The sequence below is a fragment of the Muntiacus reevesi genome, chromosome 5 (genome assembly GCF_963930625.1).
Source record: "Muntiacus reevesi chromosome 5, mMunRee1.1, whole genome shotgun sequence".
Classification (NCBI taxonomy): domain Eukaryota; kingdom Metazoa; phylum Chordata; class Mammalia; order Artiodactyla; family Cervidae; genus Muntiacus; species Muntiacus reevesi.
The window spans coordinates 112,152,821-112,168,830 of NC_089253.1; the positions used below are offsets into that span (position 1 = coordinate 112,152,821).

Below are 16,010 nucleotides of genomic sequence, written 5' to 3' on the forward strand. Positions count from 1 at the left end.
TGGACATGACTGAGCATGCTAACATTCACATACTGGTTGTACAAAATTTAAAAATTTGCGTGTAGCTCAAAAGTGTTTATTTTTCAGATTTGTACCTTAGTAGATCATAAATAAAACTGCAGTGTTTTATTGCAGTATTTTAAATTTGTTTTCACATTTTGGATGTTAATACTTCCGAAGTTTTATTTTGTGTATAGCACTAATTTGTGCTCTAATTTTATTTATTTTCCCGTGTGGAGAGCTGCTTGCCCGGCACTATTTTTGAATAGTCAGTCCTTTCCTGACTTTCTGTAATATCATCTCTGATATTACATATTAATGTTGAGTTCTCATATATGCTTCAGTCTTTTGGTGGGGATGAGGGGGTCTCCATCTTTAACTGTTTATCCATTTGTCGTTCTCTGGGCCAACAGCACACTTTATTTGTCTTAACTTACAAAAAATCCTGATAGTAGGTAGGTCTATTTGGCCCTCTCCCTCTTAAAGCTATTTTAATAAAGTATACAGAGTAACATTTTATGTGTAGATCTGGTTTACCTAATTACATAAGAGGAGTGTGTGTGTGTATATTCTCAATATATATTTGAGAGCTGCTTATGTACCTTCTTTTGTCTCTATTTTAGCACTTAAAATTTTTAAATGAAGCATTGGATAAAAACTATAATATATTCAAAGTATCTTCAAAGTTTATTAAAACATATTTGCTTTGTAAAGTTATAACTTAATAAAGCAAAGAGATGTACAGTTATGTGACAGTATCATACCCTTAGGTTAAATTTAAATGTGAAAGCAACTTAACTTGGTATTTGTGAGAACATCATACCGAATATGCAAGATAATTATGAAAATTCCTGACTTTTAAGGTGCATAGAAATGACGTTATAGATTGGAGAATGGTTTAAAAAACTGTTTGCAGAGTCATCATTTCGTAGTGAATTGCAGTTGCTTAGGGGATATTTAAATTCTCATACCTTATGGTCTGCCCTGTGGCTTCCTTCTCTTAGACACATGTTCCTCCCTTCTGGTTCAATGAAGATCACTGAGACCCGTGTTTCAGATAGTGGGATGTATCTTTGCGTCGCCACAAATATTGCCGGGAATGTGACTCAGTCCGTTAAATTAAACGTCCATGGTGAGTTTTGAAATGAAAGTATATGCTATCTGTGGACTAGCCACTGGGAAACCTATTGTCCCAGTTTCTCTGATAGTTATCCTCAAATTGTATACTGAGTAATTATACAAAAATTTTTTAATCTGAGACTCACAACTTTCTTTCATTTACTTCGAAAATGTTATCTCCTATCCATAAACAACTTTCCCCTTTTTCTTCAGGTAAACAGTATTAAAATTTTGGATCTCAATTTTACTAGATGTCCTTCCACAGGTCATTTATAAGTATTGTTGATACACCGTAAAAAAGAAATATGTTTAGGAACTTCCCTGGTGGTCCAGTGGTTAAGAAACTTTTTCTTCAGGTGAACAGGATTAAAATTTTGGATCTCAATTTTACTAGATGTTCATCCACAGGTCATTTATAAGTATTGTTGATACACTGTAAAAAAAGAAATATGTTTAGGAACTTCCCTGGTGGTCCAGTGGTTAAGAAACCCCTACTAATGCACAGGACGTGGGTTCAGTCCCTTATCGGGGAATAAGATTCCACCTGCTGCAGGGCAGTTGAGACCCCCGCTCTAGAGCCCATTCTCTGCAACTAGAGAAAGCCCAAATGCTGCAATGAAGACCCAGTGTAGCCAAAATAAAAAAATAAATAAATAAAAATAAGTAATTCATTCTAATGCTAAAGCATATTTAAAAAAAAAAAGAAATGCATTTAGGCTGATGGGTTCTTGTGGAAGCAAATGCAAATGGTCAAGGAAGTGTTTAATAGCATTTAAATGGTCAGTTTCAATGTTTATAGAGCTCAACCACTGAAAACATTCTGCTCCTGGGGTTCTTTAACTACTTTAAAATTTTCTAGGTAGTGTACTTTCTTCCCCCAATTTGTCATAGTCTAATTACTCATTCATTCAACATATGCTTAGTGAGCACATATTCTATGCCATGCATTCAAATAAGAGAAGAAATTTTCTCACATAGTCTTGACCTGATTTCACTCTCAGATCAGTCACTACACTAGTGTCCTGTTGACTGTGGGATATAAAATCCTCTGAGAGTTCTGTCATTCACTAGTTCTAGGGCATTAGGTAAAACCTACCCTCTTTATCTTTAATGTTTTTTTCATAAAATGATGATAATAATACAGGCAAATCTTGGAGGTATTATGGGTTTGGTTCCAGAGCATCTCAGTAAAATGAATATGGCAATCAAGTGAGTCACACAGATTTTTTTGGTGTCCCAGTGCCTATCAAAATTATGTTTACACTATACTCTAGTCCACTAAGTGTGCAATAATAGCATTATGGCTTTAAAAACAATGTATGTGCATTGAGCATAATACATACAATATTAATTTGAAAAATATTGCTAAAAATGCTGAACATCATTTGGTAATGTAGGGTTGCCATAAAACTTCCATTTGTAAAAATTGCATTTTCTGTAAAGTGCAATAAAGCAAAGCACAGTAAAAATAAAATGAAGTACGCCTGTATACTATCAGCTTAAAAGATTGTTACAAATGAAACCTTTAGAATATCTTGTTTAAATATTAAGTTTTAACAAAATGACAGAGGAATCGGATCTTTCAGGGATGTAAAGTACATAAGTTCTAATCTATCCTTAGGAATCAATTTGATTTTATAGTTCACAATGCATGTATTTGGAACCTAACACTATTTTTGATAAATTATCTCATTTACAATTCTGAAGGAAGTGGATAAAGGGAAATAATAGAAGTTTTATCTTGATTTTCTTCTCTGAAATAAGTGAAAGCTATTATGAGAAATAGTTCTTACTGTCTGGTTAAATCTTCCATAAAGAGAACAGAAGCTAAGAGTCCGTGGAGAGAAACACTTTTTGTTTTACTCTATTACAGAAATCAACTGGATTGCCATTTTAGAGGCCTTTAAGTCTTACGTTATTTATGTAAGAAATCTGGCATCCTTAATTGCTTAGTATTCCTCGAGTTTGGAATGAGAAGTTTAAATTCATTCTTTCCCATAATCCTTGCAGTGCATTGGTACTGAAGAGGTTATTTTGTCTGGATTAGCGAGGAAACAGGCCTCACACAGTATACTGAATCGCCCTCGATTACACAGCTAGTAAGTGGCCAGAGCCTGGGTCCCCAGCCTGAGATGATTCTACTTTCCCATGCTGTGTCTTGGTGAGGAGGTCTCATTTAAAGTGAAGAAAGGAAGGAAGTTTTTAAAAATTGGATTATTAATACTTAGTCATTGTTTCCAGTGCCTCCAAAGATACAGCGTGGCCCTAAAGTTATGAAAGTCCAAGTCGGTCAAAGAGTGGACATTCCATGCAGCACTCAAGGAACACCTCTTCCTGTTATCACCTGGGCTAAAGGTGGAAGCGCTGTGCTGGTTGATGGCCTGCAGCATATTACTCATCCAGATGGGGCATTAAGCATCAAACAAGCGGTGCTCTCAGATGCTGGCATATATACCTGTGTCGCTACTAACATAGCAGGCAGTGATGAGACAGAGATAACACTACATGTTCAAGGTGATTTGGGTCCTAGGAAAATATATGTATGGTGGGGTGGGGAGTGGGGGAAAAACCCTGGAGTCTGCGCAGAAGATACAGTCTTGCTTAGTCTTGGATCACTTTCAGAAGACTTCTTTATAGCTTTATGACTTTCTAGTTGTCTTTGAAAGGAAAATGATTCCAGAAATGAAATGAAACTATATGTTAGTAAATTGTTTACCTTTGAAAATGGAGTTGCCGTGGATGATGCAGATAGTGGAAACAATCCTAGATAAGTACCCCACCCACTGTTTTCGGTTTGGAAGAAATTGTGGGCACAGTTGATTGGAGTAGGATTTAGCTTATAGTAGTAAGGTGTACTCAGGATTAATCCCTAGAAAGTCGAGGTCCACTGTTCCCTCTAATGATGGCCTTATATTGAGGGTTTAAAGATGAATCTTTGGGGAATTCCCTACTGCTCCAATGATTGGGCTCCACATTTCCACTGCAGGGGCATGAGTTGGCTCCCTAGTTGGGAAACTAAGATCCCACATGCCACACGGTGCACCCCTCCCCCACCAGATTGATTAATCTTTATTCCTTTAAGCAGCAAGTGTTTATCAAGTTCCTGCCAGGTTACTGTTGTGATCTGGGCAGTGAGAAGATTCTGACAGAGGAAAAACACCTGCTCTCATGACTGTAAGTAGGCAGAAAGCAAGCAGGCAAATAAGAAATAACAGATTGTGAGACGTGCTTTGTAGAAATTTAAAATAGGGTGATGCTCCCAGCAGTTGGCTACCGTAGATTGAATTTTCATGAGGACTTCTCTGGGGTGGTGATAAGTGTAGTGAAATCTTATTGAAGAAGCAGTCGGGCATGTCCAATCAGGAGGAAAGGCATTCCTATCAGGGAGACTACCAGTGGAAAGGCAGGAAAAGAGAAGCAGGTGTCATACGTAGCCTCAGAAGAGTTCAGTATTGCCCAAGGAAAGCCTGTGATAATGCATTTATTTTTCTAATAGAACCACCTATTCTGGAAGACCTGGAGCCTCCATATAACACTCCATTCCAAGAAAGAGTGGCCAACCAACGCATTGCGTTTCCTTGTCCTGCAAAAGGTGTGTACTGCTTGGTCACGTGGGCATTGGCATAATATTGTATTGTTCTAGAATTCTGTATTGAACCCCAGGCATCATTAAATTCTACTTGTCAGTCCTTGTTATAACATTTGTGCAAAGTGGAAACTAACACTTCTTTCAAATAAAAAGTCTTTAAATTAGGTATTCTTCCCTCCAGGAGTTTTCTTTCCTTCACTGGAAATACCTTCTGTTCTTTCAGAGTTGCCTAATCTGGTATGTTTTCCTTTTCGTTCATGCTCCTTCCTGTTACTTAGTTCATTTTATTTCTGACAAGATTTCTGTTTATAATGTGACAGGGCTATTCAAAATATTGCATATTTATCTCAGTCAGGGGTATGAATTGTTACTCTTTTTTTCTAAAAACTCCTTTCTAGATTTATCCTCTACTGGTAATTCTGGAACCAGGTGGTAACTTGGCTCTCTGGTGCTTGTCCAAACTCCTCCTTTCCCTGAATTTCTGGACTTTCTATCCCATCATGGTTCCTGGAAGGAGATGGTTATTCTTTCTCCTCCAAAGCCTATAAAAAAGGTCACTATTGCCTTACCCTGGATGCCCAATAGGTGGCCCAAAATATTCTCTCTTTCACATAATGTTCGTATTCAGTGACTCAAATGAGCCTGTACTAATTCTGGCAAAAACCAAGCAGTATCCTTTCCATCATCTCCTGGAGAAATCCATGCTCCCACATGAGCCTCTTAGTCGTTGTTCTGGAGACAGTGGAAGTTGAAGGACCTTACAGCTCTCTCTGTTTCTATAGCGTGTTTTTGCATCTCTTAACAAGATCTCTCATCAGTGATTATTTTCTACCAGCATTCAAAAAAAGATAACTCTAATAAGCTCTTCAGATATGTAAAGAGTTGTCAGTAACTATTCCTAGGGTCAATGATGGCTTCCCTGGTGGCTCGGGGTAAAGAATCTGCCTGCACTGCAGGAGACATGGGTTCAATCCCTGGGTTGGGAAGATCCCCTGGAGAAGGAAATGGCAATCCTCTCCAGTATTCTTGCCTGGAGAATCCCCGTGGACAGAGAGCCTGCCAGATTGTAGACCATGGGGTCTCAAGAGTCGGACACGACTTAGCAACTAAACCACCACCACCATTCCTAGGGTCAGTGGGGTGGTAGGCAAGACCTGGAGAAGAATCCTTGGGAAAGGTAGGTTCAAATAAGTTCCGTGGGTGCTCACTACCAAGGGAGCCCTGCCAGTGGTACTGCTGCTTAGTACTCTCTGCTGAATCCCTGACTTACAAGCTGACTTGAATGTCCCTTTTCCATTTTGATATACTACCTCTTCCTAGTTTCCTATTTCACCTGTGGTAGAATTCTTGTGTTAATTTAAAATTGTTGTGTTCAGTGGCTCAGTCATGTCTGACTCTTTGTGACCCCATGGACTGCAGCATGCCCAGGCTTCCCTGTCCTTCACCGTTTCCTGGAGCTTGCTCAAACTCGTGTCCATTGAGTCGGTGATGCCATCCAACCATCTCATCCTTTGTCATCCCCTTCTAGCTTAGCACCTTTTCATCATCTTTGCCATGAATTTAATCTTAACCATGGTTGTTCTATCATTGAGAAAGTAAAGATAATACAAGTTGTTTCTTATGCTTGCTTAATTTGGTTTTTCATTTGTTACCTTAACAAATACTAGTTGAGAAGTTTGAGAAGTCCATGAAGGAATAAGTAGGATGTAAGGAAATGATTATAACCCCCTTTTATCCTTGGCGACATGTGCAGTTGTAGTCCATCAGTTTTATATTCTCTTCTTCATCAGTCAGCATCTTACAGTGAGGTCAGTGAAATATGCCACTATTTTTGTTTTATTTTTTTCCCATAAATATAGTTGTTTTTATAATTCAGTCATTAATAATCAGTCATTTTTATAATAGTGTGTCTCAATTTGAGTTTAATCTTAATGATACATCCTCTGTATTCCTGCCATTTGTGTACTTGTCTTTGATATATGACCATTCTCTGTTCTTCTCCGTTTTTATTGTGCTTGAAGGTTATTAGCCATGTCTCATACCATATATTGATTTTACTTAATGTGCTTTATTTCTTGTATAAGTTAAGTAAAAGGTGAAAGGACTTAGAATAGTGCCTGGCACCTTCTTTGCTGTATAAATAGATTCACATTATAGAGTTAGCGTTCGTCTATTTTCACTGTGTCCTTTTGGCTCCATGATGCATGTTAAGATGGTTTTTATCACTTTTATTCATATAACTTCCATTCACTCTGTTTGCCATGAAAAAATCCAGGAAAGCCGTTCTGCTCACTGCTTTCTCAACTTTATTTTCAGTATAAAAACTCAAGAATCAGTCTTTGCCCTCTCCTGAACAGAATGGGATCCTCAGAAGATGTTCCTTATCTCTGCTCTATCAGGACTGTTTAAAATGTGAATGATGAAGCGTCATTTCTGTACATCATTCGCTTCCTCTTTGTGTTTGCATAAGCTTCACATTCTGTTCCTCTGAGAGTATCTTATTTTTGCTCTTCCTTTATTATCACCCCAAGGCTCTGCCTATTTCTAGTCTATTTAACTAAAATAGCTTTTTCCCTCATTAATACCATGGTTTCACTCAAGAAAGTGTTTTGCTTACTATCATCTGAATGTCTTGATAAAAACGACTTTGATCAAATTTTACACTGGAGATCTTAGATCTTTTAAAGCCAATCAGGAATAGAGAAATCACATACCATAGTCTCTTCAAAATTCCATATATTGAAAGTACATATGGGTACATAGTATAATCGTCAGATATCTTATTTCTCCTCAAGATAGTTGATTTTAATAGTGATTTCTAATTTTGTTGTAAAATATCACAAAGCTTTAATTTCTTTCTCAGGTACCCCCAAACCAACCATCAAATGGTTGCGGAATGGTAGAGAGCTGACAGGCCGAGAGCCTGGTATTTCTATATTAGAAGACGGCACGTTGTTGGTTATTGCTTCTGTTACACCATATGACAATGGGGAGTATATTTGTGTGGCAGTCAATGAGGCTGGAACCACAGAAAGAAGGTTTAACCTCAAGGTCCATGGTAAATACAGATAAAATCATATAACTGAATATGTAAACTGGTCAACTTCCTTTATATGTTTTTCTTTCAGTGTAGTATCATTTAATATTTACATAAAAGGACATGTTATCAATTTTAAAAGTAGTAGTCTAACTTCATTTATTCATTTGACTTAAAATTTCATATAATTTTTTATTGTGATTTTGCATCATTGAAAATTCAAATGGTAGAAAAAGATACAAAGTCAAAAGTCTCTTGGCCCTGAGCTAAGCAATCTACTTTATCCTCCCTATGGGCAAGGAAAGTTGTTAGGGGGGTATGTGTGTGTATCTTCCCAGAGGTGTTTTATGCAAAAATGAAGAAATATGAATATATATTTCATCCTTTTTTTAACATATAAAAAGAATTTATAGTAGACTATTTTATCCATTACTCCATACCTTGCATGTATCACTGAATACTCTATTTTAGAAATTATTCAATATTCCTAACTCTTATTTATGCCTAACTAGGATCACACTGTACCATGACTTAGCTTCCTGTGATATTAATAATGAACATTTAGTGAGGTACCAGTTGTATGCTATTTTAAGTAATGCTTCAGTGAAAATCATGTACATGTGGCACTTTGCATGAGTCAAAGAATATATGCACTTAAAAATTTAATGGATATTGGCTTCCATAAATACTGGGCAATATTCATTCTTATCAGCAAAGTAGTCCCACATAACTTGAGACGAGCAGTTTGCATTTTGAGTGGTATGTGAAAAATAGTTTCTCCCTTAAATTTATCCTTAATACATAACTGAATTATTTTTTCATTTTTAATACATTTTTAGTTTTAATTCATAGCTGAATAATTAAAGTAAAACTTTAGTGAGTTACTTATAAATATATTGTCAAGACTCTTCATTTCATAATAAAAGCTTTGCTTAAGTATGACCAATCTTTTCTAGCTACCAAATACCTCAGATTTGCTTTCCAAAGTCCTTTGTAAAGAAACTATATGTAATATTTATTTTAAGCTAACTACAGTTCCTCACTTTTTGCAGTTCCTCCAGTAATTAAAGATAAAGAACAAGTAACAAATGTGTCCGTGTTGGTCAACCAGCCAACCAGTCTCTTTTGTGAAGTTGAAGGTACTCCATCTCCCATCATTATGTGGTATAAAGATGATGTTCAGGTAAATGGAGACATCCAAATATGCATACATCTTTGCCTCTGCCTCTGAAATTAATCATTCAGATGTGACTGTCTTATTAATAGCAATATAAAAATTTTGCTTCAAATTTTAATTAGACATTTTTATTAGGATTGGAAATAACATTGACCTTTTTGGCCTTAAAAGGTGACTGAGAGCAGCAGTATTCAGATTGTAAACAATGGGAAGATGTTAAAGATCTTCAGAGCCTCTCCAGAGGATGCAGGAAGATATTCCTGTAAAGCAATTAATGTTGCAGGCACTTCTCAAAAGCATTTTAACATTGATGTGCTAGGTAAGGAAAATATTTTCAAAAACTACAATTCAGATGTGTATTTTATAGCATAGCACTGACTGCAATAAAGAGCTAAAGAGATGAAAATTTGATAGAAATAGCATTCATTTTAATCTTATTAGTTTTGTCTTTAATATTGGTTAATCAGAACTATATGATATAGAAAGTTTGTAGATATTTGTTATTTATCATATAGTGACGTCTTTGGGTACATGGTACTTATACATAAAATACTAAGTTACTGCTCTTGTCCTTTTCTCTATTGAGGTGGTCAGGGAATTCTTTGGGAGATAACTATGGAGGATAAGAAAGAAAGTGAAGTTGCTCAGTCGTGTCAGACAAGAGTACTGGAGTAGGTTGCCATTTCCTTCTCCAGGCGTTGAACCCAGGTCTCCCGCATTGTAGGCAGACACTTTTACCGTCTGAGCCACCGGGGAAGTCACAATGCAGAGTAAAATTCAGTCATTTGCTGACCTCTTCTGAAGCTCCTGGGTTGTACTTGAACTGATAAATGTAACAAATTCACCCTCCTCTGCATTCTGAATAATTTCTGTAACTAAATTACCTCAGCCCTAATTCTAATTAAGTGGGGAGAATTCTGAGAACAGGCTGAAACTGTAATAAATTGGTGTTTAAAATATTTAAAGTGTTTGAATCCTAATCATAAATTAGAATTTTCATAAGTTTAGCTTGTGAAATTATTTTTGCTGATTAAAGTTCACTTTGTGATAAATTGACTTCCTTCCTGTTCAGTATTTTGGTCATCAAAGGACATATGATTTGTAAGTCTGGAATGGAAATGACATCTGGGAATGATCCTGTGTTAAAGTGATCATTCATAAACTGCTATAACATAAAAATTCTGTCTCATAAGTGTTGTCAAAGCCTGAAGTACTTTGCATCCTCTACCAAAATTACCATTATTATCTATAAGTATCGGCTATAAAAACAAAGTAATCTTTCTGTCATCAGTCTCATTGGCATTATTTCTCTTGGTACTCATTACTCTCATGACTTTTACTGCTGTCTGTGTGCTGATGACTTGCACATTTTTATCTCCAACTCAGACTTCTTCTCTGAGCTCTCAGGCTGTATGTCTAATCTCCTCCCCAGTATCTTGGTTTTTTTAGCTCAATATCTTAGCTACATAGAGAACAGAAAGGTCTCAGTAAATGTCTGTTCTGGTCACCTTCAGTGACCCACATCGTAGTGACCATCACCTCCATACTACCACTTGCTTCTGCTGCAGTGATTCTGGCACTGATTCTTCCTAACTCCCTCTTCCCAACTCTGTGAATTTGTCTACATCCTGTTAAATCTGCTTCTTAATCCCATGTTAATTATAAACTGAATTAACGTAATAGTCTCCTAATAAGTCCACTTCATCCACTCTTTGCTACTGGAATCTGATCTTCATTTGGAAGCCAGCGTGGTCTTAAAACAAATTTGATCACCACCCACCCCTTCTGGCATTTGATACTTTTTAGTGGCTGATCATTCCCTGGTGCCTCAGATGGTAAAACAATCCTCCTGCAGTGTGGGAGACCTGGGTTTAATCCTTGGGTTGGGGAGAACCCCTGGAGGAGTTCTCCAGTATACTTACTCCAGTATGCCTGGAGAATCCCCATGGACAGAGGAGCCTGGGGAGCTACAGTTCCTCGGGTCCCAAAGAATTGGACATGACTGAGTGGCTAAGCACAGCACAACATTTGGCTCTGAAGATGCAGGTTAATCACCATAACATGATGTGAAGGGAGAGGATTTGAAGATCAGGGAAGTTTATGGGAGCTCTTTAATATGCTTGGTAATTCTAAGAATAAAAACCAGCACCTTTTCACATGAGATATAATGTGAATCTTTTCACATTTTATCTGACATGCAATTTTAGCATAGAAGGCCTTTAAAAGAGACAAGGGTGGTATATTTCAAACAGCACTATGGTATAATATGTAGAATTTGAACATTATCAGATTGTTGTTGACTATGTCATTCATTATTTAAAATGTGTAGCCATAGCAAATTTCATTATATGAGCTTCACTGCTCATTTATATTCTAAACTCCTTTTGTGCATTGATTTAATGTTGCTCGAAATGAATTCTTTATTACCACCATTCTTCTAAGTAATTGTTCTGCTGTCAGATCTTTCATGAATGTGTTCCTATATTTAAGTTTGATATTTGAGTCTACAGATGTGATATGAAAAGGGATTATTGCATGATATTTTATTTTTGACATTAAGAACTTGTTGAAATATTATAGAAATCATTATCTTCTCTCCCTCCTCTACTCTCCTTGCTAAGTCATAGATTTTCATGATAGAATATCTTTGTTTAAGTCCCACCCACCATAGTAGGTGCTGGCTCCCCTGGTGAAGTTTCAGTCGTCCTGAACCAGGATACCACCCTTGAATGCCAGGTGAAAGGCACCCCCTTTCCCGTTATTCACTGGTTCAAAGATGGCAAGTGAGTACTTTTTCTGTATTTGTTGCAAGTCAAGCTGTTTGTAAATAGATGTGGATTTTCTCCCTCTTAATTATCTTACCATCTAGAGTGCTATTAAGTGAACATGAAGGAAAAGCAATATTCACAAATGGTCTCAAGTTTATGAATTATAAGATGCTTTAAACATGCAGGAATTTATTTTAGAGACATGGAGAAATTCAATTTGTTATACACTGAGTATATGCACGGGTTTTCCTGGTAGCTTTCCTGGTAAAGAATCCGCCTGCAATGCAGGTTCGATTCCTGGGTCAGGAAGATCCCCTGGAGGACGGCATGGTAACCCACTCCAATATTCTTGCCTGGAGAATCCCAATGGACAGAGGAGCCTGGCAGGCTACAGTCCGTAGGGTCACAAAGAGTTGAACACGACTGAAGTGACTAAGCACAAATATACGTGAAGAGCAACAAATAAAGAAATGCAAGATCCAAATAAAGAACTAATTTTGTGTTTACATGGAATTTTGTGAATTATTAAAAAATGAAATTTGCTTGTGACATCAAGATAAATACTTAAGATAGTTTAACATATGGGCAAAAAGAACGCCCCCTAAAGAGCAATTAAATGTTTCCCAGACTTCAAGGGCTGCTGAGATTTGCCCACATTGATAATAGGTGCAATGATTTGTATTGCTCATGAGAGCTTATTTATTACAGTTTGTGTATTTTTATAATTTCTAAACTAGGTACCTAAGACTCAAGTATCAAAAAGTAAAGGTTTACAATGTATGAACCAAAGGATTGTATAAAAAGTTTTTATATGTCAAGAAAGACAACATAGGAAAATGTATGGAGGGTATAAACAGGCAACTAGAAGGTTATATAGTTAAGAAATAAATGTTTTAAAAGATGCTCACCTTCAATAATTTGTAGAAAGTGAGCAAAGATAACATGACTATTTTTCATAGATCAGTTTGGCAAAAAAAAATAGTAGAAGTTTGAAAAATAACAGTTGTTGTCTTAAAGTGCAGTAGATTAGGATATAATACTCTGATGGAACAAGGTATCAATAAATTAGTACTCTGAAAGCCAATTTGTTGATATATATTAAATTTTAAATGCTCATATGCTCTAATACAGCAATTATGCTTCTAGGAAACGAAAGTCTATACTGTCTAGGAACGGAAGTCTATACTGTCTAGGGAGGGAAGTCTATGCTGTCTAGGGAGGGAAGTCTATACTGTCTAGGGAGGGAAGTCTATCCTGTCTAGGGAGGGAAGTCAATTGTCTGTTCCATAGGAAGGCTTGTATGTTAATTCTCTCTGAAAGAGTGATGGCAGAAAAGTGAAAACTGCTTAAAGCTTGCCCTTGGGAGAATGGATAGGTGACATACAGTGTTGTCATATTGTGAAGCACTGAACAGCAGTTAAAAAGAAAATCAAGCTATAGGTCCCAAAATTATCTCCATAGCTATTGTAAAGTTAAAAGAAAAATAGAACAATAATACAATGCCATTTATGTATAACAACTTGAGATTCCTCTGGCAATACGCTTATGAGTGAAAACGTTTAGAAAAAATGTGTGAAAGAACACAAACTGACAATAGTAACAGGAAAGACTCATGTTGTGGCAATAAACCAAGAAGACCTTTTCTCATTATAATGCCTTTTTTTTGTTTCAATTTTTATGTTACATGCATAGTGAGCAATCAGTGAAAGTTTTAAAGTTGCTTAAATTTGAGTAGCATTATCAAGTATTCCCACTTCTTTAAACAGAATACATTAAAGTAAGGTACTTTATTCTGTCAGTTTTAGGGAAACTTCAAGCAAAGTGTTATACCAAGGAATAGTAAGGGGTGCTCCCGCAGAAAATTAAATGTGTTTTCTTTAATCTTCTAGTCTTAGTAGTGACTTTTAATACAGCACTGCATTCATTTATCATGTGGCAAATTCCATGCAGGTTTTTAAAAACAAGATATAGGTCTTCCTGAAAGAATATCAATGGGATTTTAAAAGTATGACTCTTAAGATATCATAGGCTTTAATAGCCATGTTTTAAGTATTAAATAAAGCTGCTACCAAAAGTAAAGCAGTCACATAATAGTAGTTGGTAAATGACTGAACAGTAGAAAAAGACTCCTTGACAAATATATATGAACTACCTTTGGGGTAAATATCTTCCAGTATTAATGATTATGAAAACATTCATATTTATTATAATACCTACTTATTAGGAAAGTTGACATCATTGTCTTTAGTTAGTAATAACTATATATTGTGAATATATTTCCAGGTATTATAGTATTAGTTTACAAATAATATTGCTTGACTTAAAGCTCCTATACACTTAGTTTTTCTTTTCTGAATGATGGTAGAAAATTTATCTATATAAATTTTAAAAAAGGGGGGCGGTGAATGAATGAAATAAAATGTTTTCATTAATAAAGTAATTTAATAATTCCATTCTTCTGAACAGGACTACTTAATCATATCATTGCATTTTTTAGATTCCTACTAAAAAATACAACTTAATGATTTCTGTTGTGATTAATAAAACAGAAAATGTTTAGGAAGATGAAAATGGATCCATAGAATAAATTTGTATTTTTTCTAGGCCTTTATTTTTGGGAGACTCTAATATTGAAATTCTAGAGAGAGGACAAGTTTTACATTTAAAGAATGCACGAAGAAGTGACAAGGGGCGCTACCAGTGTACTGTGTCTAATGCAGCTGGCAAACAATCCAAGGATATAAAACTGACAATCTATAGTAAGTGTGACTTTCTTATGCTTTTTACTATTATTATCAATTCTCATCATACACTGAAAATCAAAGTTGACTCTGTTAACTGCTCTTTTACGCAACACAAAATAATTTTAAATGGTACTTTAAGGGAAAAAGCCTATCTTCTTCTGTTTTAAGCTAGAACACTGCATCCGATTTTAATGCATTTTATCATTAAGTATGTATTTCTCCAGGGTCTAGTGATTTTCATATGATCTCACTTAAGAAGTCAGGTATTCCCTTATTTGTTAGTGTAACATAAATTAAATGTCTGTATGCCTAGAGGGGTTTTTAAAGAGCTCTAAAAAGAGTAGAGATGCATGAAATAAAATGAAGTTAATAGTATGCAAGTCAGTTATTCTATTTTCATTCCATCTTGGCCTTTCTTCAGACCACATGATAATAACTTAAATATTTTAAGCAGTGCTGTTATTTTCTTTCAGTTAAGTCCCCATCAGAGGTATGTAGCCCTTATTTCACTAAAACTTTCAATATCCTCTGAGGAAGATGACCACTAAAGTCATGTCATTTTTATGCCAGGAGTCGTGGAAGGTATTTGAATATGCTGTTGCAGGCACAAAGAATTACACCACAGAAAGGAGTAGAACTCATTAGGTCAGTCATGCTTATTGTGGGTCTGCGTCCTGCACTCTCTTTTTTTCTGTAGCATATGATGCTCAGAATAAGTTCAGATACCTCAGGAACGTCACTCCTACAGGATCTTCCCAATGCAGAGGAGTCGCCTAATGATTCTCCATTACATTGTCCTAGTTTTCCTTATAGCATGGATCACTGTCTGATAGTTTTAATTGCTTAATTATGGGTATATTTACTTCTTTGCTGTTTCTTTCCAAGGAAAGTAAACTTCATTAGAGGAGGACCTCGCTTTGCATGTCTGATAGCATGCACACAGGCATACAGTAGCTCTCAAGAAATATTTGCTCAGTGAATTAATTGTCTAGTGACAAACTTTTCAGTATGATAACCATCAGCTATAGTTGACTGCTGAGCACTGGAAATGTGGCTAGTTCAAACTGAGACAAGCTGTAAGTGTAAAATGTTGTTGTGGAGTCGCAAAGTTGTGTTTGACTCTTTTGCGACCCCATGGACTATAGCCCGCCAGGCTCCTCTGCCCACGGGACTTCCCAGGCAGGAATACTGGACTGGGTTGCCATTCTTTTCTCCAGAGGATCTTCCTGACACAGAAATCAAACCCACATCTCCTTCTTTTCAGGCAGATTCTTTACTACTAAATTACCAGGAAAGATCTCAAAGACAAACTTAATATGAAAATATAATGGAAGATGCTTAAGTAATAATTTTACCTCGATTACATCTGAAATGATGATATTTTAGATATATTGAACTAAGTAAAATGATTTATTTTCATAGTTTTCAATGTGACTATTGGAAAATTTTAAATTATACATATGGTCATTATATTTCTGTTGGACAGTGATTCTTTGGTTGTCAATAAGAACTTGGGCTTCTGAGGTAAGCCAGCTTGCGTTCAGATCCAACTTATGCCACTTACTAGCTTTGCAAC

The 16,010-nt window shown here is 36.1% G+C and overlaps 1 protein-coding gene across 6 annotated transcripts in view; it reads left to right on the forward strand.

Moving 5' to 3' along the window:
• Window positions 1–16,010, forward strand: part of HMCN1 (hemicentin 1) — a 517,313-nt gene that overhangs the window by 284,201 nt on the left and 217,102 nt on the right. For 5 of the 6 annotated variants that reach the window (XR_010663324.1, XR_010663323.1, XM_065936211.1 and 2 more), the window contains exons 23-30: window positions 1,005–1,132; window positions 3,361–3,633; window positions 4,616–4,711; window positions 7,572–7,766; window positions 8,798–8,928; window positions 9,094–9,241; window positions 11,579–11,705; window positions 14,295–14,449. Coding sequence is in view for 4 of the 6 variants with exons in the window: in XM_065936211.1 (XP_065792283.1) it covers window positions 1,005–1,132; window positions 3,361–3,633; window positions 4,616–4,711; window positions 7,572–7,766; window positions 8,798–8,928; window positions 9,094–9,241; window positions 11,579–11,705; window positions 14,295–14,449 (1,253 nt within the window). In the remaining 2 variants the exon portion in view is untranslated. The remainder of the gene's footprint in view (window positions 1–1,004; window positions 1,133–3,360; window positions 3,634–4,615; window positions 4,712–7,571; window positions 7,767–8,797; window positions 8,929–9,093; window positions 9,242–11,578; window positions 11,706–14,294; window positions 14,450–16,010) is intronic. The other variant, XM_065936209.1, reaches the window with a different exon arrangement.